The sequence below is a fragment of the Amblyomma americanum genome, chromosome 3, assembly GCF_052857255.1.
Source record: "Amblyomma americanum isolate KBUSLIRL-KWMA chromosome 3, ASM5285725v1, whole genome shotgun sequence".
Classification (NCBI taxonomy): Eukaryota; Metazoa; Arthropoda; class Arachnida; order Ixodida; family Ixodidae; genus Amblyomma; species Amblyomma americanum.
Genome location: NC_135499.1, coordinates 225,038,575 through 225,062,018, shown reverse-complemented (window position 1 = coordinate 225,062,018; position 23,444 = coordinate 225,038,575). Strand labels below are relative to the sequence as shown.

Here is a 23,444-nt window from a genome sequence, read left to right as displayed (position 1 = left end):
CAGTCCATATTAAAAAGATGTCATCCAAGTAGCGTTTGTATAGGGTGGGCTTAATGGGGCAATCTTTCAGAAATTTGGATTCAATACTATGCATGAAGATATTGGCGTAGGTTGGTGCCATCCTTGTATGTATATATATATATATATATATATATATATATATATATATATATATATATATATATATATATATATATATATATATATATATATATATATATATATATATATATATATATATATATATATATATATATATATATATATATAGCCTGGCTGCTTTTTACAGGTGATGATGTATAATTAATGGGGTCACTACAACTACGCTGGAATGCCTTCCGAATTTCGATGGAGGTGAAATTCTAGAGGCCTGTGCACTGTGCCATGTCAGTGCACGTTAAAGAACCCCAGGTGGCCGACATTTCCGGAGCAACTTCACTGCGGCGTCCCTGATAGCCTGAGTCGCTTTGGGACGTTAAACCCCCATAAACCATAAGTCATGAAACAACTACGCTGGAACCATAATTATAACACGTAGGTATCTGTAACATGTGACTTCAGGAATAGGTCTGTTGTTAATGGAGTAGTTAAATTTCTGGATCATTTTATTTCTGTGCCGCTGGGTGCCCACCGGTGATACAATCGGTACTAGCTTCCCCTGGCCTGGTGCTGACAGGGTGAAATGCTTGGGAAATGGGTGTTTGACCCCACCTTGAGCAAACAAAGATACCTTGTGCCATGGCGCTCTTTGGCCGCAGATGCCCTTTCGCCATAAAACTGCACTATCGTCGTCATCATCATCATTTTATTTCTTGTAATGCGCATGCTTTTTCCACCCATTTATCACCGTTCCCTACTTTTTTTCAACACTACATAACATAGTCAAGTGCACTACTTAGCAAGGTTTGAGCAGAATGGGAGTGGTTCAGTTTATACAGCGTGTAATCATCGGCAAAGCGACTAATAATAACCCACGGATTATTATAAAACTGCGTCACTCGCATAAACTAAAAATAGCAACGTGTCAAAAACACTCACTACCTTGAGCAGTACCGTGCGGTTCAATGAAATAAGGACAACCCGCTGTAACCACCTTGAGGTGGTAGCCTTCTCTTATTGATGTGCCCGTACAACCGGCAGTTATCAACGCTCTGAATCAGCTCACAAATCTGCTCCGTTTTCTGAGACAGAATCATCAATGGGCTACCTTCGTGTACGATGACGTTAGCGTAGAGATCGCTGCGTGTTTTTGCGGCAGAAGCATCCGAACTTTTGCAGGAGCATTTTCTTTCCAAGCAGCAAGACGAAATAACTAAAGCGATTTCTCTCAGAATCCCTTTCTTGCCGTCTTCATTGCCATAGCTGTCATCCTGTATTTAGTTTTCTTTAATGCGCTCATTCACCCTAATACTGGAATAAACTACGTCTAGTGTGCTGCTTTTCGCAATAAAGGCGACTAGCCGTGATTATCTGGGGCAGCAGTCGCTCCCTACCGAAGACGAACTTCATAACTTTGGAGACCTCCAAAGCGACCTGAGATTTCCCGAAGATACTGGGCATATGTCTTTCCGATGCCTTATCGGTGCAATTTTCCTCTCAGGTTCCTGTCTCGAGAAGTTGAACAACGTACCACACTGGGTAGTGAACGTTCTCCGTAACGTCGGGGCTCAAGGGACCGGTTTTCCGGAAGACATTGCCAAATATATCTCACGGTGCTGGCGACGTCCAGACGGAGAGTGGCTCTTAAGATCTCGATCGCGATCTGGAATCAGCTCAATCGGGTCAATGCTGCCGCACGTTGTGTTGCAGCGCCAATGACGAATTCTGCCAAGCGAAACACACGCTCGAGGTGGCGGTGCGGCTAAAATGTTGTTTTTCTTTCGATAACGAGATCTGATAGCCTGGTCTCAAGGTGGTGCACTTGAAACACAGTCGTAATGATGGCCGTGATTGGAGGACTCGAGACCTTGCAGCCTTGGCTTCCGCTTTCCTAACCAATGAAAGGAAAGCTCCTGTGCACACGCGCCTAGAATTTTGCTCTGAAGCCAGAGGAAGAACCTTGGCCCGCTTCGAACGAAGCTTATATAACAGGGTCTTTCTCCCAGAAGAAGGTTTTGGTGCGCCACGGACCGAGGAGTCTTGTCATGGTAAGGTGCCCGGCACGGTCGCTAGTCGCCTGAGGACTGCTGATGTAGCCATGATGGAACTATGCCACGCTTCCCAGCTGCACAGCATAGCGAGCGTCCTCGAAGAACCTGAGGATCCCCAGGAAGCGGCCTCAGAAACTGCCGATCCGGACGATAACAGCATGGCAAGGTCACTGCGACAGCACCGTCGTGAGTCTTCCAGAACTTCATCGGTCTGCAGTTTGGAGGTCAACGACGATGAAGCGAGCGGTGAACTGTCGGACTTCAGCGGTTTCGACGACGACGGCCTGAAACGACCCAATGACCTGTACGAGAGGTACCTGTTCCGCATCCGTACACAACGCGATGGCGAGTCCCACCAGGAGTTCTTGAAAGTCCTCAAGGGCCAGGCCGAACGCTGCGACTTCGGTGAGTCATCGAGCGCCATGCTGCGCGACCAGGTGATCTTCGGCATTAACAACGATGGGCTTCGCGAGTTAATGCTCGGTCAGAAGAACCTGACCATGGCTAAGGTCGAGGAACTGTGTCGGGCGGCAGACGATGGGACTCTGGAAGGTCACACCTTGAGCAGCAGCAAGGACAACGACCCGAACTTCCGCAACCGGCGCCCCCCAAGGAAGCGTGTCCAGCCCGAAAGCAGCCGCGAAGAAAGGTCAATATGCCCCACGTGTGACATTGTCCATGATTCTGGGAGGTGTCCTTCGCTGGAGAGGATGTGCTACCTCTGCAGAAGAACGGGCCGCTTCGAACCGGAGTGCACGGCAGGCCCACTCGCGGTCGACGAGATAGAGAACAGCGACGAAAGCGAGGATTGCGAACTGTTCGGGTGGTTTCACCCCGACTTTTTCAAAGGAATTGGGGTCTTTCAGGATTTATGACATCGGCGCAGTTAATATGTCGGTGACACATTTATCGGGCTACCCTTAGGTAGCGTTGATCAGTATGTAGTGACAGACCATACCAAATGTCTTACGGCGTACTAATTCAGCTCCTTGCGTTCATTGAATCCATCTGCATTAAAGACTTCACTGTTCAAAGCCTCATGGTGTTGTGTTTGCCGGTACTGGAGACGGATGTTTCGTGGTTGGCAGTTGTCCCATATACTGATAAAAAATGGGAGCGGAAACTTAAGCTTCGCCTTAAGGGTTCGACGCGAGAGCGCATTGGGTTAATTACGATATATGCAGAAGGTCATTCTCTACTTTAGATTCATAGATCTCCGGAAGTCTTCGTACCCCTCCTAGCGCAATGGTGCAGCGGTTAATTAAGTGATGCGACACTTCCTTGCGATGACAGGTGCTCCCCGCGGTGGGCTTTGTGCGACCCACGTTGTTCTTCCCGAGTGACCAGTCAATTTAACTGACACATGCCACGGTTGGCAGTTTGCTCACAATCCGTTGAGCAGGTTGTGGTGACGCCGCAAGGTCACGTGACCTAGGTGGGCCACCTGCCTCCTAGGCTGCTCTCTGGGCACCACATGACAGAGTCATGCTCGTGATTTTGTGCTCACAACGCCGACACCGAATGCTCTGGACAACGGGGCCTTTAACACTACAGTGTTAAAACGTAGGCTTAGCGTAGAATCGATTTGAGCGCCACTTTATAGCAAGGGATGAACAATAGCATTTCCATCTCAAAGGATGTAGACTAAAATATGCTCCCTCATGAGCGTTGTTTACTCTCGACTGGTCTTTTTTTTTTCACAGAGGATTTTTTAAAAATCCAGCAGATGAATACGGAAACCTCTTTGTATACAGTTCTGGGGCCTTCGGACAAAAAAAAAGAATAAATTACCAACATGAAGTTTTTTCCTTTAATTCGCTGCCTGTATGCACCCAAGCGACAACACCTTGTTATGCATAACAGCCGTTAACGTGTCCCTGGAAAGCGTCTCGTGCTACTGAAATGAAGACATATTTGAATTGTTCTTGAGCGCAAAACATTTAAATCTGCCAGATAAAAGTAGCTATTGACCGCTCGTTGATGACTTTCTGGACGCTGCCACGGCCAGACGGGTCTTCGATCTTCAACGTCCATTTGCTGTCCTCTCTGCAAGGTTCAAGAGTGCAAAGAATTAGTAAGAAAAGGAGAATAAAATTCTTCTTTTTAAGCTACCCTGGTGGTTCTTGTCAAGCGATATGGTGAAAGATCTCAACTAACAGCATTTTGAGAAAACCAGAAGTACTACAAATATATCGGTGGTTTCATTACAACGCTGTGGATCGTAACTAGTGTAGTAGTTCGATTGGAGCCATTTTTCAGCATCGAGTGCCTATTGCGCTGGTACAACGCGCGGGTTGCTGTATTAAACAACTTGCGCGCATGTACACACGCTCGGTGCGCAGTCCCATGATAACAGCTGTCTACAGAAAAAAATTAATCCAAACCTGAATGTCTTCTCGTTACTGTGATACGGCTATTTTTTCAGTACCTACAGTATGCCGGAGCGTTTGTGGGAAGGAAACTGTCACGATTGTGTTGCATACCTCTGTTCAGTGTTTCACATGAAAGGGAAGAAAAAATTATCCACTTTTCATCCGCAAGAATGTAAAGGCGCTTCAAGTTTATCAATACTTAAGAACTCGATTAGTACCTTTGTGTGGGCCAGTCGGTGAGGAATCATGGAGTGGTGCAGCGCAAAGGAAACAAGGACGAGTGCTCGATTCCCGAAAATTATTTAGACTAGTACTACCCTTGTGCAGTAGTAAATTTTGAAGAAGTATAATGCTAATTTTGAGTCGCAGCTGAAGACTCTAAATCAAAGTTAATTAGCTATAAAATAAATATAAATGAAATATGTGTGGTATGCGCCCTAAGCGAGGCGAAAGAGTGGTGATAAATTGTCTTTACGGAAGCTCATCCAGGTGGCTACGGGAAAAAGTTGCGCAAGTTATTTCCTCCGTCCGCTGTGTTACAAGCAGAGGGGAGTACGTCTGAGAAGAAGCGAACACAGCTACATGAGGTTCTACAGAAACTGAACATACTTACTTGTTAAGAACAATTACAACGACCGCCGAATCTGGAGTCTTGAAGGCTGCGTACTCGAGTTTAGCTGCAGCCGTGCCTCCTTCCAAGCGTGAGTCGATCCTGACACTGCCCCTCGGTACAAATTTGCTGCAAGCGAAAGGAAGCGCTCATCATACTCTATAATTGAGCTCGTTCCCGCGTAATGGACAAAATTGTTATAACTGGAGTCACTCTGTTAAAGACGAGAACTTAGAGCTTTCCCACTTGTGTTCTCGATAAATATAGCGAGCGTACCTGAAGTGACCCAAGGCGTAGTACATCGGCTGCTTGTAGAACTCCTGAGCTGTAGCGTTGACGATGATGGGTGAGTCCACGAAGTTCTGGGCCCAGTTGGGACCTCCTCCAGTGTTCAGGGCAAGGTTCCAGTCTGTCCAGCCGGTAACCCAATGGTTGAGGTCCTGTCAGTTCAGTGGAGGAGAAATACAAGATCTGGTAACTCGACACATATTAAGATCTGTATTTTTAAGAACGTGACGGACTGCACCGGAAAGATGCGTGTGCTTAAAATTTTCATGTTGCTTTAACGAGCTTTTTACGTTGTTTTACGTAAGCCCCACTGATATTTCTTGTTTTAAAAGTGGCCATGGCCGCGAAAACTGAGAGAAACAAAAGAATCTAGAAAACATTTTTGTTGTTAGTACCAGAATAAAGTTAGCCTGTAATGACTTGCTTTCTCTGTGTTCATGTTTATGCACAATAATCCACTTTCGTTGTTTGTTTTCCAATTTTATTTTGCCTATGCTGTTCATTCGAGTTTTTTTTTTTGGTTGACTTAGCTTCTGCGAGCGCATTTTCATGCTTCTTTTTACGATTTAACCAACTGTTTGCTTTTTACTTACTGTTTACTGTTTACTTTTACTTTACAGTTTGCTTTTCTTCCGTCTCCTTCCTGTTAATAAGAGCTGAATAAATCTTCGTTGTCGCTTCCATTTGATCTGAACCGATTGCCAACGAAAACAAGCGAGTGAAGCTTGAAAAGCCAGTTTTATTGCTGACATCCTTGTTTGTGAGGCACTTCCTTCGGCAGCTAGCTACGGGTATACATTTAAAACTGCAATCTCTCTTTAGCACACTTTTGCCACTTAACCCTTCTATAGACTTATAAGTATGGATCACGGACGCTGTTCGTCGATTTGTTCAGACGAGCCCCGCAGCAGTTAGCACTCATGGATTTTGTGGTCTATTCATCATCACCATCTCACCTCAAGTATATCAGTGGCGTACAGCTCGGCGCGCTCCCAGCTGCCCAGCTCGACTTTGTTATTTTGTGCTACGCCATTGCACGCCTCTGTGCCCAGGATAAACTTGTCTGGAAAGCTTTCGTGTACTTCGTCCAGGATTTGTGGGCTGATGAATCTATCCGTGTACCAGTGGACAGCGACTCCGTGGACGTACTTGGATGCTTCAGGGTCACCGAGAATCTGCGTAGGGTTGCCAATATACTGGTTCAGAGAGAACGGCATTGCGTTGTAAATAGCATGTAGAAAAAAGGCTGCATCAGACCGCTATTCGTTGCCAAATAGAGAGATAATTGCGGTACTAGAGTGGAGGTGCCAGTGTTCATTAAATTGGTGAGCTAGTCGCCCGTTCTCAACTTTGTACTCGCTGGAGGTGCCGCGAAGTCTTAATCATCATTTGAGCTCGGCTTTCCCGTGGTTTAAATTTTGTGCCCACTTGATAGTCATCACGAAGGAAATTGTTTCAAACGAAAATTAGGGCTTTATCGAGAGCAGCTTTAATGATGCAAAAGGAGGATGCCGACACGTTCGCCATTCTAGGAGCGAAAGAAAAAAAAAACTGATAGCAGCGGTCTACCTCCGCAACACCATTCTCGCATTGAGGGGCTCATTCCCGAGCTGATGACTCAGCCATAGAGTTTCTTACTATTAACTAGAGGGAAAACTGGCGGCGCTGTATTTCAGCCACCATGGGCGCTCTAAGCATCATGGGGCGATGAGCTACTTGGTGCGGGAGAGTCGGTTTTTTTCAGGAACACAGAGTGGCGTTACTGAGATGCCCCATTCCGTCCACGGCGCACGCCGCGCGCACAAGTCTGGCGCAAGCATAGTGCGCAAAAGCGATAGTAACGAAAGCGCAACAGCATACGACGCCAATAAAACGTTTCTGTTTTTTGAAGTGCCATTAGAGAAGCTTTGAAAGCGTTGACTAGATTTCTTTTAAACATATCTTTTTTTTTTTAAAGTGCGCCTGTTAAGCACGAAATATTGGCTTTTGTGGTCTGCAACGCTTGGCCAGTAGGGGAGCAAGCCATCGCTTATTTTGGGCAAACTTTACATTCACATGGTTTTCTGCTCATTTGTTGCAATTTATAGACAGGATATTGAATGTTAGGACATTCTTGATTATCGAACAACGTTTGTTTTTTTCATTATTTTTGTCCAAAAGCTGTGGTTTTGCAGTCCGCCCCATTATGCTTAGAGCGCCCATGGTGGTACAGGTGGTCTCGACGAAGCTGCATGAAAACTCCCACAGGCGGGGCGCTAGCTTTCCCTCTAGTTAATAGCAAGAAACTCTATGGACTCAGCCGCTCCTGGATGACATGAAAAACGATGGCACATCATCACTTGCCAGCAGGAAATGGGGGACAATGCTTCTCATGGGACCCAAGGTGATCATGTGATTCCGGAGTTTATGACGTCACTAAATTTTCTTCGACGACAGATATATACTGCTACTACCACGACGACGGGCGACGACGCATGTCAAAACTGCCCAAAAACTACCGCTGTAAAATAGTTTTATGCTTTGGGCTTACTGCCAGGTAAAAAAGCGTCAGATATTTTTGTTCTCCTGTGCAAACAGCAGCCTGGCTTTGCAAAGATGCAAAAAACTACTGACACAACAAAGACGGACTGTCACTGCATGCTGTACTCACCACGCCGGGCCACTGCCGAAGAACTTGGCGATTATCGTCGATGACCATGATTTTCAGTTTGTCCGGTCCGTAGCCGGCCTTTTCCAGCGCCGGCCCCAGATCGAGCTTGACGAAGTCTCTTTGAGTAGCGGCCGTGAAACCCAGAGTCTGCCAGCTGGGTTCCGCCACAGCGGCCATTGTCGGCTCGTTCTGGGCCGTCAGGCCCCAGATGGGAACGCCACGCTTTTCGTACTCCTGCACGAACCTTCAGGCCCGCGGAAGAAATTCTTTTGACGTAACATTTTATCATTAGAGGACATTCTTGTTGTGGTTTGTGCGGATAATGGCTGTTAGTTATATTCGTACTCTAGAAACGCTAACTCCGCGACAAACCGTGGCTTCAAGTTGCGCTGAATACGGGATAGAAAAATCGACTATGCGCGTGCGGCAGCGGTCATGCAGGGAATCCTCTCTGTTATTCGGTAAGAGTTTTCACTCACTGTCTCCATCGATAAGCACCATGACGGGCTGACACTACTGAAGGGAGGTGAGAGTATAGACCTAAGTTATGATGCGTTACTCCATAGCGCCATTATCGCTTCGTGGGAAGTGCATCTCGAATTGGGGCCCGGCCGACGTTCCTTTATGTCTCTGTCCGCTGTTTGCAAAGTACGAGACAACCGTCGAAAGGTGTACCATTCATTCAAGCAGATGTTTCCAGTTCAGCTTTCTTTTTTTAATTGCGACAGCGTGCCTTCTCGCACAAAGTATTACTTTACACATAAAGATACGCATCGGATTTCCGAAGTCCGGCAAGGTCCGGCGGTGCACCGCTGGAGCGAAGGCAAGGAGGTATGCGCAAACGTTTATCTTTTTGCTGAGAAAGCAGTTCCAGTGTCTCAGCGCTTACATACCGGCGTCTCTCTGCTGACCTGGAGAGTGAAGCCTCCCCCCCCCCCCCCCAAAAAAAAAAAGTACCACCCATCAGTAACCTCCCCAAAGTACCTTCCACCCACCACCGCTCTCGATCTATCTCCCGATCCCACCCTCGCCCACCTTTACTCTCCAGAAGCGTCACCCACCACGATCCACCTAACTCTACCCTCCGCAAGGCCTCCACCCACTAGGAGCCATCTCATCCGTGGAACAAAAGAGAAACGACGAAATTTATTTCAAAGACGTAGTGGGAAAAACTTCGTCGCAGCAGAAGCACCCGCTTACCCGTCACCTTCCCACCCCACAACCCAAGCTAAGGTCTGCCACCCATTCACCGCCGCCTTCGACCAGACTCCGCCTATCTTCGCTCCCCAGAAAAATCCTGTGACGCGCGTGAAGCCACGGCTTAGAATAAGAACGTTCATTAGAGAATGAAGTGTTCATCGATGGTAACTTTAATTTCTTTCACAGAATGGTCGCATGAGGTGTGTGATCATCCCACAGTTTTTTTCTCCAGCTACGCGGCGCCGTGGTGATCGAAGGCAGTTGAGCACTCGGGGAGAATGTGTTTGCTAAAAGAGCACAGGGGGCTCACATACCCAGTATTTCTGGACAAGGACATTTTTTCAACGCGCTGTCGTTTATGAACGTTATTTTTTCGGACACCGTAAAATGGCGCCGTAGCGATCAGTATATCCCCAGTTCTCTCCATGGGACGTTTGTAGTTATCTGTTATTTATTGTCAAAAGAACGCACCCCATTATTTTTCTACCGCAATAATCACTACTCGGTGCGAGCGCAGGGCAAAGTTTAAAAGCCAGCTTTTACTACGCATCGTAGGATTAGACCATTCTAAGAATATGTTCATAGCAGTATCTTACAATATTCCACAGTTGCCTCGCAATTAAAAGTGATGTCCAAGAAATATAGACTCGTCAGTTCACAGTGTACCTGACGTAATATTTTGCCCAGGTCTCGTAGTAGGGTCCTCCTGGTTCACCAATGAGGATCGCCCCCAATTCTGACGAGTCGGTCTTCATCCACTCAGGGCTGGTCCAAGCGCTTCCGAAAAGCCAGATAGGCTCGCTTGACAAAGACATGGCCTTCTTGATGTACGGGATCTGCGACAAACGTGGCCGCCCTTACAGAAATGGTCTATAGAGAGTGTATAGGCTTTTTATACACTCTATTGCCTTCCTATAGATATTTATTTTTGTCTATTCATAGTCTGTGGACTGCCTGCAGACAATGCCTACAATAACCTCCCCCCCCCCCCCCCTCTCTATAGACAGGAGTCTATCGACAGTCTATAGACTGTCTAAGGAAATTTTTGTAAGGGCGTACTAGTTGGCGTTTTAGCGCGATGCGCTTCTTCGCTGCATTGTGAGCAGTTTTAGCAGAGTCCTAACCCATTGGCTTCAGGGGTTCCTGCATTCTCCTTATAGCATACTGTGGATACGATTAAGTAGACGTATTACGGTCTATAGAATGACTCAACTGTTCATGTACCGCCGAGGATGTCGGGAAGAACATCTCGGTGCTTGAAAACTAGCCATGTTGACTGCGGTGGAGAGCCACCCGATGAGAGAGCCTCCGCGTTAGCACATTCCCGCAATCGCGTCGAAGAGCACCACTAAGATAGTCTAGGACTAGGCTCTAATTAACTTACACGTATAAAACAGCAGGGCCCAGGTTTTGGAAAAACACAGCCTGACATAGCATGCTTCCAGTGCTGTTTGCTTTCTTTTACTTGTTTTTGCATGGGCGTAGTAATAATCGTCATTAGATCAATAGCAAATATGTTTTCTTTGAAAGAACGACCACACCTTAGAGTAAGTCTGGAGACCGCGGTAGCAGCTACGGGCGAAACGCATTGCTGTGATTACTGCTTCAAAAGAGAACAGCGTGTACTTTGGACAGGGACGAAAAGAGTGACATGTCCTTGGACGCTAGTCGTCCCTGTCCTAAGTACGCGCTGTTTCTCTCCATTTTTTAATGGTGGCGCCCATCATCGCCCATCATCGCCCATCATCGCCCATCATCGCCCATCATCCTTTTGTCCCTGTCCAAAGTACGCGCTGTCATTTTGAAAGGGCACACCAACACGCCCAAGCATCAGTTCTAACGTGGTTACTGACGGCACAGCGCCGGCTGCCAGTGCCGCAGAGGGTCCTGACATCGGGTGCTTTGGTGCACCACCCATTTTGGCCGCAGCTCCTGTTGCGTTATCAAAATACAACAGTCTATCATAGCTATCCGGCTTCTGGTCTAGACAGCACGTTAAGAACGGTTTTTCGGGAATGGCGGAAGGGGCGGGCACCTTCTGCGCCACCAAGCTGACCTCCATGTTTTCGACGAATAAACTTCAAGAAATGCTTGTCGCAAACTTGCAGCCCACACTCAGCCACCCCCTCCAAGAATGGCATATAAATCCGCACCTGCAGCAAGTTTGAAAAAAAAAAATGATGACAAAGGACAACGTCCAAGGAAAAATGGCTAAAAATCATAAGCTGCGCCATCCTCGTGCAGTTAACTTCTGACTCTAAAACAATTTCTTATTTGTCGTCCCATCTGTACCGGTTTACGGAATGTTTCCGGAGCTGTTTTAGTTGCTTAACAAATGATGAAGAAATTTGCAAGTTTAATTTTTCTCTGAACAGGGCTCGCTTACTCACTGCCCTAAGCAGGGCATCGATAAATCGCATCCTGGCTCTTCTCTCATCGTATCCCTCCGAGCCCGTCTTTTTTAATTTGCTTTCGTTTTCGCAACGCAGGACAGATAATGTGTCGAATGAGAAACTATAGCCTTAATTGTAAATTTATCTTGTCCGTAGAAACTGAATCTGGAACTTGGCTTTCCTTCTCGCGACATTTAATGTGGTCTTGTACAAAGCCGCTTTTAGTTAAGACAATTAAAGCGGTATATGAAAGTCGTTGCTATGTGTTTAATGAATACTGCTCTGTTTAATCATTTTTAACCTGGTTCGTGCATACCTTGAGGTACAGGTCTTCCGGGGCAAGTGTGAAGTTGGACAGCTGGAAATCACCAGGAGACTCGTCATAGGTATACTCGCGCACCGAGAAGTCGCAGCCTGCTATTGGAATCCTCCCGATGGTGTATTCGATCCCTGTTGCCGTTCGGATAAAGAGCGTATGATAGGCCTTTATTTACAAAACAGAGATAAATTCTTCCGTTCCTCTCTCTCAAAAAGCCCCGTGCGGATTAACGGATTGCACCGACTTCCGTAGAAGAGGTAATTTGAAATACATTGCCCGCCTCTCGTGTCAATTATTTCTGTTGTATATAAGAAACGACAAAAGATTCCCATCTTAATAAACTCTTTTGCCGGAGCAAAAATAATACGCATTATTTCTAATGCAACATACAGATAATACGTAGACAACCTGCTGAAAAGTACAATGTGCATAAAATTCGTAATCACTGCAAGCGAACATTTTGAAGGAGCCTCAAAGATAAGTTGTTGATCAACATAGGTAATTTCTATTAAAATATGCCTAACTAAAATGCAAGTAATCCTTAACTACTTCTCACCAGAAAAAGTTATATTCTCTAAATGATCAGAAGCATATAATAGTTTAGTATCCTTGACTGCTAAACGCCCCCTAAGCACTAAACACACAATGATGCCACCGACGCTGTTTATTATGAAATACAGTCGTCCACTTATAACGACCTGAGATATAAAAGACACTCTTTTATTACGAACGATGGCGGTGCTACCGTCATAGTATGTATTATGGTAATGGCTATGCCTCTCAGATACAACAAACAACTGTGGCCGCACCATTCTTTTATATCGAACGGGTAGGCGCTGTTAATTCGCGCCTGCAGTCGAAAAACTCGCATTTCTAGAAGCGCGTAGATCAAATAGCCTCTCTAAACCCCGTGACACCACCCAGACAAAAGCATCATCGTCATCATCATTAGCATGACTACGCCCACTGCGGGGCCTCTCCCATGGCTCTCCAATTAACCATGTCCTTTGCCAGCTGCGGCCACCGTATGCCTGCAGGCTTCTTAATCTCATCCGCCCACCCAATCTTCTACTGCCCCCTGCTACGCTTGGCTTCTCTTGGAATCCACTCCGTTACCCTCAAGGACCAGCGGTTATCTTGCCTTCGCATTACATGAGACCATTTCTTCCTCTTGATTTCGACTGGGATGTCATTAACCCGCGTTTGATCCCTCACCCACTCTGCCCGCCTCCGGTCACTTAATGTTACACCCACTATTTTCCTTTCCATGGCTCGCTGTGTTGTCCTTAACTTAAGCTGAACCCTTTTCGTTAGCCTCCACGTTTCTGCCCCGTAGGTGAGTATACCGGTAAGATACTTTGAGACAGAAATGGTAATAGCGCTGCAATTCGACGTACACAAGAAAGGCTGACACGTCTAATTGCAGCGCTATTACCATTTCTGTCTCAAATAATGCACCATCTAGCCCAAACTGACGTTCTTCTAAACCGGTAAGATACAGCTGTTGCGCCCTTTTCTCTCGAGGGATATTGCTCTTGAGAGCTGGGCCGCCCCAAAAAACGTCGGCATTTCGACAACCGGCGGCCGAGCGTACGCCGATGGCCGAGCCATGGTAAATCTGTGCGTGCATGTGCGCCGGCTGGGCAAACCTGTAAAGAATGAGGAGCGGGATGTGCTCTGAAAGCGAAGTTATCGAGCATGTCGTGGACCAGCCAAGGATAAGAAATTCAGAAGTCTAAATGCCTTTTTGGCATCGCCGGTCACGTAGTATGCGTCGCCTCTCCAGCTTTTGTGTGCTACGGCGATCACGCAGCGCAGTTGATACAATTCGTGCACTATCTTCGTCGCAGCATGGTACTAAGAACGACAGATAACACAGTCGCAAACCCACGTGATGAGACGCGTGTAGATTGGCGTCAACACGTGGCTGATGGGTCGGATGTGTCCCGGGAAGCCATTGTATGCTAAGCACGTACGAGCACTGCCCGACCACCAGGAATCTGGTTAAGGAGGCCCATCTGTCCAAAGCTGCCGTGAACGCATCAATCGTGATGAGTTACGAGTATATCGCGCCCCTAAAGCAGATTGTTGGCAGTTAGGGCCTCGGTGAAAACGATATGATCACGCTGGATATATTGGGAAGCGCTGCGATAGTTTCCGCTTTGAAGTAGGCGCGCATAACGTACTTTTGAAACAAAAAAAGTTACTTCTTGCTGACTTGGTATCTTTGGCTTCAATACGGAAAGTACCCATACTACGAACTTCGGATACAACGAACGCCATGCGAGTGACCGTCAGGTTCGTTATAAGCCGGTTCGCATGTAACACTGTAGCGAGCATGTAACACTACCGCAATGTAAGTTTTCTCTTTACTTTTTTGTAGCTCAGCGCTGACGTGAAAAATGTTATTTACTTCCTATAAATAAAATCTGCAGAACATGTTTAGTTTTTGGGCAATGTTTGATACACCATGCCGACGATTTGTTGAAAGGGGTCATGGGCCTCTCAAGCTACGCTTCGGTATGGCTTTAATCGAGCCCTCATTGCTTTTAAATTTGCTGAAATAAGTGAAATGAAACGGAGCTGGCAGGAAATGAATTTTGGCTAATGAACACGCAGTGATCGAAGCACAAGTAGTCAGTTGCTGCACACATTCCACGCATTGAGAGCAAGATCAATATTGGCTATTTTCACGACCTAAGAGGAGGCCTCGGGTGATCCAAAATGGCGGCGTTGTGAAGGACTACTCTCCTCGGGTAGCACAGGCAGAATCGGGTTTATTTTACAATTTCGCGATAGGCTCACGCTTGTTTGATGTTGGCAGCCTCATGCGAGCGAAGAAGTCTTGTTTCTCGAGGGTGTCGCTCTCGTTCGTTTAAAAACGGCTGGCGTGAAAGCAGCGCGCTAGACGGTCGGAGCGCAATTAAGATTAACGACGTCGGCGATTAGAGTCCTGCACAAAGGGCAAATGAGAAATCTAGAAGCACAACTTTCTGCATTCAGCATTACAGATTAGCACGACCCAGTGACTCCCACGCTGCTTGCGCAGAACGCAAACTAGAAAAACTTGCGACGCTAACGTTTGAGCTCTAACAGAAGAATCTGCGCCCTTTTGCCTTTTTTGGGCTCATTAATTCAATGAGCCACGTGCAACTTCAAATATGAATTTATATTTCGAATCATGTGAAGAAGTGGATAGCTATAACAGTTAAGTCGCCTCTGACCTTGTGATCTCAGTATATTCGTAAGCAGTGGATGGAGTGCTGATTAAGAATGGAAGGCCTTTATAACGTTATTCTTTGCGTCAGTAACTATTCGATTCTTGTCACCTGCCCGTCAGACTTACTGATTTCAGCGACAGAGAGGGTATAGGGCAATAAAAAAAAACGTCACCATCCGCCCCCCCCCCCCCCCTACCTCCCCTCTTTCCGTAGATGACATGGTACCATATCACCACACATGCACGCCGCAATAGAGCCTGCTATTTTAACGTTCACGCGTGGAATTCTTCCGTGTTGAAATGTCGCCGTCAATCGTGTGTGCTCAGCGATTTTCACTTCACTTTAATATCTTAATATCTTAATATCTTCTTAAAGACCCTCGTTAGAGGGCACTACATATGGGATGGGGCACACAGAAATTAAAAACAGAATAAGTACAGATAATTTCTAAGCAAGTTATACAAATTTCATTGTGCAAGTACGCGTGAAATTCGGTCAAGGAACATAGACGGGCAGATGATAGCAACAAACTCTCGGGGAAAACCCTTCCAGTCGCTGACGAATGCCGCCTCGCTTATACATAAGCCGTTGCAGACCGGGTAAACCAGCTCTTTGAAAATATAGGCTGGGTGCCTGATAAGAACTGCATTGCCATGGTCCGGCAAGCGTTGCTCTACGCGGAAATGTCCTTTTCCCGTGATCTTTGCCCATGGGGCTGCGCTCCAGTAAATACAAGCGATGGCGCATAGGGGCTATCGTGGAGACGTCCATGTAACAACGCCCTTAAGCAAATGGAGGACCTGTAGCGTGGTCAAGACATATGTGACATATGCGAATTAGGTGTGCTAGCACTTCCGTTTCGATTCGAGGCTCGATTTTCAAGCTGAAGCAGGTTTCAGGCGCAGATCTGTGAAATTGGTCTTAAGCTCCGCCTCAATGGTATGACGCGACGGAGTTATGGGTGAATGCCCATATAAGCAGAATTGGTCATTATCTACCTTACACTCATAGATCCCTTCAAGAGATCGCTCACCACCCCTGGCGCTGTGGTGCGGCGATGGCCGGTGATGCAACTGGTCGGGCTTGTAATACCCAGGTTGTTCTTGCCGAGTAACTTCAAGATAACGGGCAGGGGCTTTGGACAGACAAACATCGGCGAAATTTGAGATGGCGATTTTAGTCCTAGCGAACTAATATATTTCACAGCAAACCACTTACGCAGCGAGCAAACCACTTACGCAGCAAGCAAATGACCCAGCAGCTTAAGCGCGCGCCGACAGCTCGCGGCGTCGCCGCAGCTATAGGCGTCGATATGAGACGTGCTTTAGTGAAGCCTTGAGCCTTAATTCCAGAGCTTTTTGTTGCACTTGTGGATTCGTTTGGTGCATAAACAAAATAATTCCGACTCAATGTGTAGTAATGTCACGACTTAGGCAGCGAACTACAGCAATGGTTATTCAAAGTTTAATTACGAGTAAACATTGCAGCCTGAAGCTAGTACACTTCGATGACGGGCGCCCACTGGTGCTACTTCATCGTGTTTATGTCGGCAGTTTGTTGCTTTCACATATTGTTATGTAGCCGATAAGAATTACCTTCTTTTGAGTAGTAGGACTTGAGAATGTCGTCTCGCATGCCACTCGGAAGAGATTTAATGTTCAGCATAGCGGCGTCCGTGAAGGCACCTCCAAATCCAAACACCTCCTGATACGTTATGGAAGTGTTGATCACGAGTCGTGCACTGCTGTCGTCTGTCGAACCTGTTAGAAAAGAGAAAACAAGTGCCACAGATAGCAGGCATGTCAGGCCATTAGTATCGGTTCTCTCTAGAAGGCAGACGCCAAGAATGAACTATTGACCTAAGAGTGAGAGTATGGAACACGGCTTTAGTTTTGCCAAAAGTACTCTCCTAATTGTGATTGTGATTGTTTATTGATTTCTTTCCAATACAAGGAAAAAGCGAAGGGAAAGCTGAAGGCTACTAGCCTGACGAGGCCCTCCCTCCGCATACAGTTGCGACAGCATTACAGAAAAAACACACACACATTTGCTGTTGCACTCTACACAGCTCTATGTCATGCAAGATCCAGTGCATATCACTATACACAAATGTATACAACAAATTTTTTGCCATAGACGTGACAAGGTGAAAAGAGGAATAAAAAACATGAACACGCATGCAAAGCCCAGTCACCGTGGCGAACATATGTGCATATAAATAGGAGAAGAAAAAAAAAAGGCGACGTCCAAAACACACAGTAAAAAACCGTTGTTTTACAGACGCTATACACACGACTTTAAGAGAAGTCACTGGTACCAAAATTCTTTCTCGATAACCAGCGTTTTTACCGTTTTTTTCTTCATTGATTTGTTTAGGTCGAACTCATGTGGCAGATTGATTAAAAGCACCGGAATTCGGTAATTTAAATGCTGTTTGCCATAATTCGTGCGCGCTCGAGGCATTCTGCGCTCTTGCCTCCCAAGGGCGAGCGTGTGCGTTTCAGCGGGACTGCTACTTACGTGAAGTTTTTGTTTTTGTACATGCTGCAATAATTTGAAACAATAAACTTCATCAGTTCTTAGCAGAGAATACTTTAAAAACAGCGGACCTGCTGATAAGTATAGTGGGTGTCCTGCATACCTTTCTAGTAACCGAAGTACGCGCTTCTGTAATTTAGTATTGGGGGGTAATTTTTACTAGATGTTTTACTCCAAACCAAAATGCGGTAGGAAAGTCTGGAATAAAAGAGTGTAATAAAGATAAATTTTAAGCCACAAAGGTATAAGTGAAGTTATTCTATATAGGCAGCCGAGCGATCTACTCAGCTGCAGAGCAAGGTTATCAATGTGGGTGTTCCAAGACAAGTTTTCTTGAAATCATACCCCCAGAAATTTTTGCTTCACCTCTTGTTTTAACTGAGTGCCCCGAAAGGTGATATGAATATTATTGTTCATTGGCTTATTAATAGAAGCGAATATTGCCGTGAATATTTGCATTGTTCATTCTTCAAATATGCCGCTACGCCGCTTTATCGCCTTGTTTGCGACGCAAGACGCGACCAGATTTATCTCGATTGATCGCATCGAGGCAGAGCTGATTCTACGTTGTTCCAGAATCTTCAAGTCTTTGCACGCTTTATCTCGAAAGTTCGCTATCAGCTTTAAATTGAGCACGGCCGACAGCGGCGGGCATTCTGTTCGACGACCGTCGAGCACGCTTGTTGCTACGCCACCACCCAGTGATTCAGTCCATTGTGGGCGCAAGTCAGCTCAAATAAAGAGTTTTCTTTAGACACCATTTTCGCAACCTTTCTGCTCTCCGGACTGCAGTCACCACTTCGTGACAATATAATATATTTGGTTTTATTAGTATTAAGCTGTAACCTGTTGGCATGTAGCCAGTCAGAAAGTGACTCCATATATTTATTCACAATCTCCTGAAGCTCCATAAGGGTGCGTGCAGCGAAGAAAATATCCGTGTCATCTGCGTACATTATTAATTTAGGAGAATTATGGATGCTACAAAGATCATTAATATAGACTAGAAATAATAACTGTCCAAGAATAGAACCTTGAGGAACACCTTGTTTAATTACTATTTTTGCAGTCGTTTCTTGTTGTACGCTTACATATTGAAGCCTATTGCTTAAGTAACTTTCTATCAGTTTAAGGACAACGCCGCGAACACCGTATCTCTTTTAGTTTAATTAATAGCACATCGTGACACACTGAGTCAAAAGCTTTCCCGTAGATCGATGATTGTCCTAGCGTGTAAAACCTGTGCTCAAATTTATGTATAATATCATGCTTGATAGTGAGAAGCGCGTCCTCTGTAGATTTGTCTTTTTGAAATCGGAACTGCATATCACTTATCACCCTATATTTTGCTAAGAATTTTTCTAGTCATATTTATTACCCCTTCAAATACTTTCGATAGAACAGGCAGGGCCGAGATTGGCCTATAGTTGCTTGCGTCTCCTTCAGCACCACCCTTGTGAATAGAACAGATGCGAGCTATCTTGAGCGAGTCAGGGACGATTCCAGTCTCAAACATTTTATTTATTATATCTGCTATGATGGGGGATAAGATTTCAGACACATGTTTAATTGGAATTGCTTTAATTTCATCAAAACCAATCTAATCTCATTAATAAGCTTGTTGATTTCGTAAGGAGTCACTGATGCGAGAACCATGTCTTGTTCCTCATTTTCCTGATCGTACACTCGCTCGTGGCAAAATAGGCGTTTAGGGCAGTGGCTGCTTCAAGACCGGTTAGTGTGCCTGTGGGTGTGACTATCTTTAGAACGGTACATTGTTCTTTCTTCCCGGTTAGATTTTTTATTTCATTCCATATTTTCCTGGGATCCTTTCCTATTTTGGCAAAAACCTGTTCATAATATTCTACCCTAGCATTTTTAATTTCATTGCTCAGTTTGTTTCTATACTGTTTGAAAGTAATGAGAGCATATTCTACTCGCGTTTTTAAAAAAAGCATGAAACAAATAGTTCTTTTTTGTTATTTTCTTTAATAACGAATTGTTAATCCAGGGCTTCCGTATTCTTTTACACCTTGGCCTACTCAGTTTCGTTGGAGACGTTTGATTGTAGCATATGACAAGTTTATAAAGAAAAATATTGTTGGCCTTGTTAGGGTCGTCTTCTTTTAATACGCTTGCCTAGTCAACGGCAGCAGCCAGAAGACGAAAAAGTTTCAACGACTGATCATTTATTTTGCGGATGATCTTCTTTGGTTCATGACTGAGTTTACCACGCAGAGAAAAGATAAAACAAAATCTGGAAGGCGATCACTAATTGCTAGCGTCAGCAATCCGGCAGCACAATTTTGTGGGTGTACGTTCGTAATACATACATCAAGCAAAGATGCAGTATTGGGTGGGACACTTAATGCTTCAACGATAGTGTTTTTGCGCATGCGTAATACGTGACTACTTCTGCGAGTTGTCTTGAAGGGGCGTCATGCGATAGCACGTCTTATGTTGATCAGTAGAGCCATCAGTAGTGCCATAAGCAGCATCAAAAAGAGCGGAAATCCAAGTTGAACGCATGACAGTTTTAAGCAAGGAAGGAAGAAAGGGGAATAACTTATTTCGAGCCAGTACTATGGCTTCGTTCGCTTCGGTTGGTTATCCGCCTGGTCCTAACGAAACCAAGTAGTCCATGCTAAAGCGAAGGCTATGGGAAAGCGAGGAATTTATTAGCAGCATTGTATATTTTCAGAGCGTGTCACATATCGGCAGCGATCTCCCGACTATTTGTAGAGGGAGCTGCATCAAGCCATCTGAAGCTGCTGCAGAACATTAGCGGGGTGAGAAGAGTCAGGCCTTTGCCGAGGATGTATGCTTGTTCCGTGTTTAGTAATGGGTGCAGTCGCTCTTCAAGCCCCCCCCCCCCCCCCACACACACACACACACAGATTGAAAAGAAACCCGTGTATGCTCCAATCAGCCCGTAAAATAAGCGTAAAAAAACGAGTTAAAGTGATGTAAGTATACTAAGGCTAGGAACTCACCAGTTGTTTCGCCGAACGGTATGGTGGTCTTGGCAAACCGCAGGCCTTCTTTTCCACTCTCGAACGCAATGGCTCCTCCGCTGGGCAGGGGGCCAATGTCACCCGCGGAGTCACAGTACGTCGCGTTGCAGACGCACACGAAGCTGCTGTAGCCATAGTCCCTCGGCTGGCATTCGAGTCGGGTGGTGGCTTCATTTGGGAACACGCCATTGGTATTAAATCCTTATGAAGTCGCAGTATACATGTAGACCTTGTTCGTGCGTATTCTAGTAACAAGCGTTTCATCATTTGCAGTGTTTATTTGGGAATCACAGGCTGGTATAGAAAAGGTTGGGCGTTAAGCGGAATGGCTGTATAAAAGAAAATTGAGATACGTTTTATGTAGTCATGACGTTTTCTTTGGATACCACAGACCATCTAAATAACTGCCAATTTTAAATCATGGGAAGGGCTAGAGGTTTTCACTTTTAATTTTTTCACATTAGCTAGTCTAAAAGTGTATTCATGCGTTAGCGGTGCAATCACTTAACCTGGAGTAAATAATGTAACGGGTAGAAATATATATTTGCAGAAGGGGAACAAATCAGCGCCAGATGCCCCTCAAGAGAGGCCCTCCAGCCAATGGCGACGACCGACTGGCATGACGTCGCGGTTAATCTGATTGGACGGAGGCACCTGCCAGTCACCTGCGATTTTACTTGCCGACACGTAAGTGGCTTTTCAACCGCTCCTATTTTGAGGTCAGTGGCGCATTCTGTGCGTCCTTTTTTTCGGAAGTGCAGAAATGGGAGGCAAAAGCAGCACATAAGTGCATGCTTCTTTCTACACAGTTTAATCTGTTGGCGAAAGGAATAGTACAATTCTTCAGCTTAAAAGTGATGCACTTTTACTGCCAAAAGTTAGCTCCGAGCTTCCAGTGACGAGCTTTCGATCACTTTCGACCGCCGAGAATTCTTTGTGCTGCGGAATCTGAATATCTAGTCGTTTTTGGCGCTTCGTCGACATCAAATTTCAAGCATAAATATCGGAACGCTGTAGACCCTCTGAGCCACCGAGGAGGGTGCACGCTCAGAGAATTCCTGGAATTCTTTCTTAAGCAGAGAATTAGGGAGGACTAAAGTTCTGAGAGTTGAGTATAGAAGCGTATAGCAGACTCCTCAAATGCGGAGAGGGCACCGGTGTAGTTAAATTCTGCAATAATTTTATTCCAATTAGATATATTTTGCTCACTGCCACTCGTTAAGCACTAGTGCGCCGCTGTTATGCCCCAAATTTTCCGTTCTAAATGAAAGTTGATAAAAGGGAAACAAAGGAAATGGAGTACAAGGAATCGGCCTTTTAAACTAACCCAAACACGTTAAAAAATGACCGCTCTCTTTGCACGATCAATAACCGTTGAATTTTGTGAATTTCAGCAAGTCGTTCGAAAACATCTCAGGTTTTCACGAGGGCGATGCGGACTTACCTGATGCAGCTGCCGCCAGCGAGATTGCTGCGATGAGCAAGTAATTCGTCATGCCGCTTTCTTTCATAAAGCAATCACGAATTTGAAAAGGTCGGAGTCGTTCTGTAGGCAAATATCGCAAGTTCTGTCGGCAAGTCCGGCCACCTCACGCAGAGATGTTCAGTGCGACTGCAAAGATTAAACGAGAAAGGCTCGGGGTGCATTTCCGCCCCGCCTTAGGCAGGAAAAACAGAACAAAAAACAGCGAGGTTCAGCTTTCCCCCGGGAAAGCAAGATAGCCACGTTTAGCACTGCCAAGCGTTGCACCTGAGCTGCTTCGTGGCGCTTTCTTGCTGGGCACATCCGAGGCGATCACACTGCGCAAGCTGGCCATGGCAGCAAGCAGTTCCTGTTATTGGACTTTTTCCCACTGTAATGTTGCGACATAAACATATGCAGATATTCATTGAAAACAAAAAAAAAGAAACAAAATACGCTCCCCTTAGGCCTCAGCTGCGAGATCAGCTCTTGTAATGCTCCGTTAAGGCAAGTCGCGTGTTACAAGGAAGTCGCGTCGTCTCCGCACATACCGTTCGAGCGTCTTCGTGCCGTCGATGCCACGCAGAACGGAGCAGTCAAACGTCTGCCGAAGAGGGACTAGGGGTAGAAGTTATATGTCAGTGAACTCGCGAGGTTTACTGGCAATGTCGTCCGTGGTCGGTTCCAATTTTTAGAAATCACCTGCGGCGTTAAAAGCTGACACACCAAACCGGATACAGACGCAGCCGGATACATTTTGCCGGAGCTAGTTGTGGCGGCCAAATTACCGTATTCACTCGAGTAATGAACGTGCTGGTATTGGAAGAACCTCCTTCTTTGACAGCCAGAAAGTACAATTTACTTTTTCTGCGTGTCATAAACGCAATGATGAGTGAAAAAATTTTTGCGAGTTGGTATGTATTCATGATTCACAACAGCGCAGCAAACAAGGACATTGTCTATTCTCCATTCTTTCCGTGTTTGCTGTGTTGTTGGGAATCATCACAAACGCACCCAATTCTTTTGAGGCGCAGTCTGATGCGAATGATGGTGGTGAAGATAACTAAGATGATGACAATGATGGCGGTGCCGATGCGGTGGCTCAGTGGTCATGGTGTTCGGCTGCTGACCCGAAAGACGCGGCTTTGAAGTGCAGTCGAAATGCTAAAAGCACGCGTGTACTGTGCGACGTCAGTGCACATTAAAAAACCACAGGAAGTCGAAATT

General features: G+C 45.8%; 2 protein-coding genes across 2 annotated transcripts in view; both read right to left on the bottom strand.

Moving 5' to 3' along the window:
* Positions 1-2,377: 2,377 nt before the first annotated feature.
* LOC144124399 (lysosomal acid glucosylceramidase-like) lies at positions 2,378-22,251 on the bottom strand. The gene is made up of 10 exons (XM_077657025.1): positions 22,200-22,251; positions 20,735-20,923; positions 16,799-16,963; positions 11,980-12,113; positions 9,937-10,106; positions 8,071-8,314; positions 6,377-6,595; positions 5,409-5,572; positions 5,136-5,261; positions 2,378-4,196 (listed from the first exon to the last, which is right to left on the bottom strand). The coding sequence occupies exons 1-10, from the start codon at positions 22,249-22,251 to the stop codon at positions 4,091-4,093; spliced, it is 1,569 nt and encodes a 522-aa protein (XP_077513151.1). The 3' UTR covers positions 2,378-4,090.
* Positions 20,788-23,444, bottom strand: part of LOC144126223 (putative glucosylceramidase 4) — a 29,979-nt gene continuing 27,322 nt past the window's right edge. The window contains exons 10-11 of the transcript XR_013313470.1: positions 22,200-22,367; positions 20,788-20,923 (exon numbers count right to left, since the gene is read on the bottom strand). The gene's annotated coding sequence lies outside the window, so the exon portion shown is untranslated. The remainder of the gene's footprint in view (positions 20,924-22,199; positions 22,368-23,444) is intronic.

Excerpts from the sequence above, each read along its gene's own strand:
- LOC144124399 (XM_077657025.1), bottom strand. The coding sequence starts at position 22,251 with ATGACGAATTACTTGCTCATCGCAGCAATCTCGCTGGCGGCAGCTGCA. Across the intron at positions 12,114-16,798 it reads GTCCTACTACTCAAAAGAAG|GGATCGAATACACCATCGGG; the intron begins GTAATTCTTATC and ends GAACGGCAACAG. Across the intron at positions 5,262-5,408 it reads TACGCCTTGGGTCACTTCAG|CAAATTTGTACCGAGGGGCA; the intron begins GTACGCTCGCTA and ends TTTCGCTTGCAG.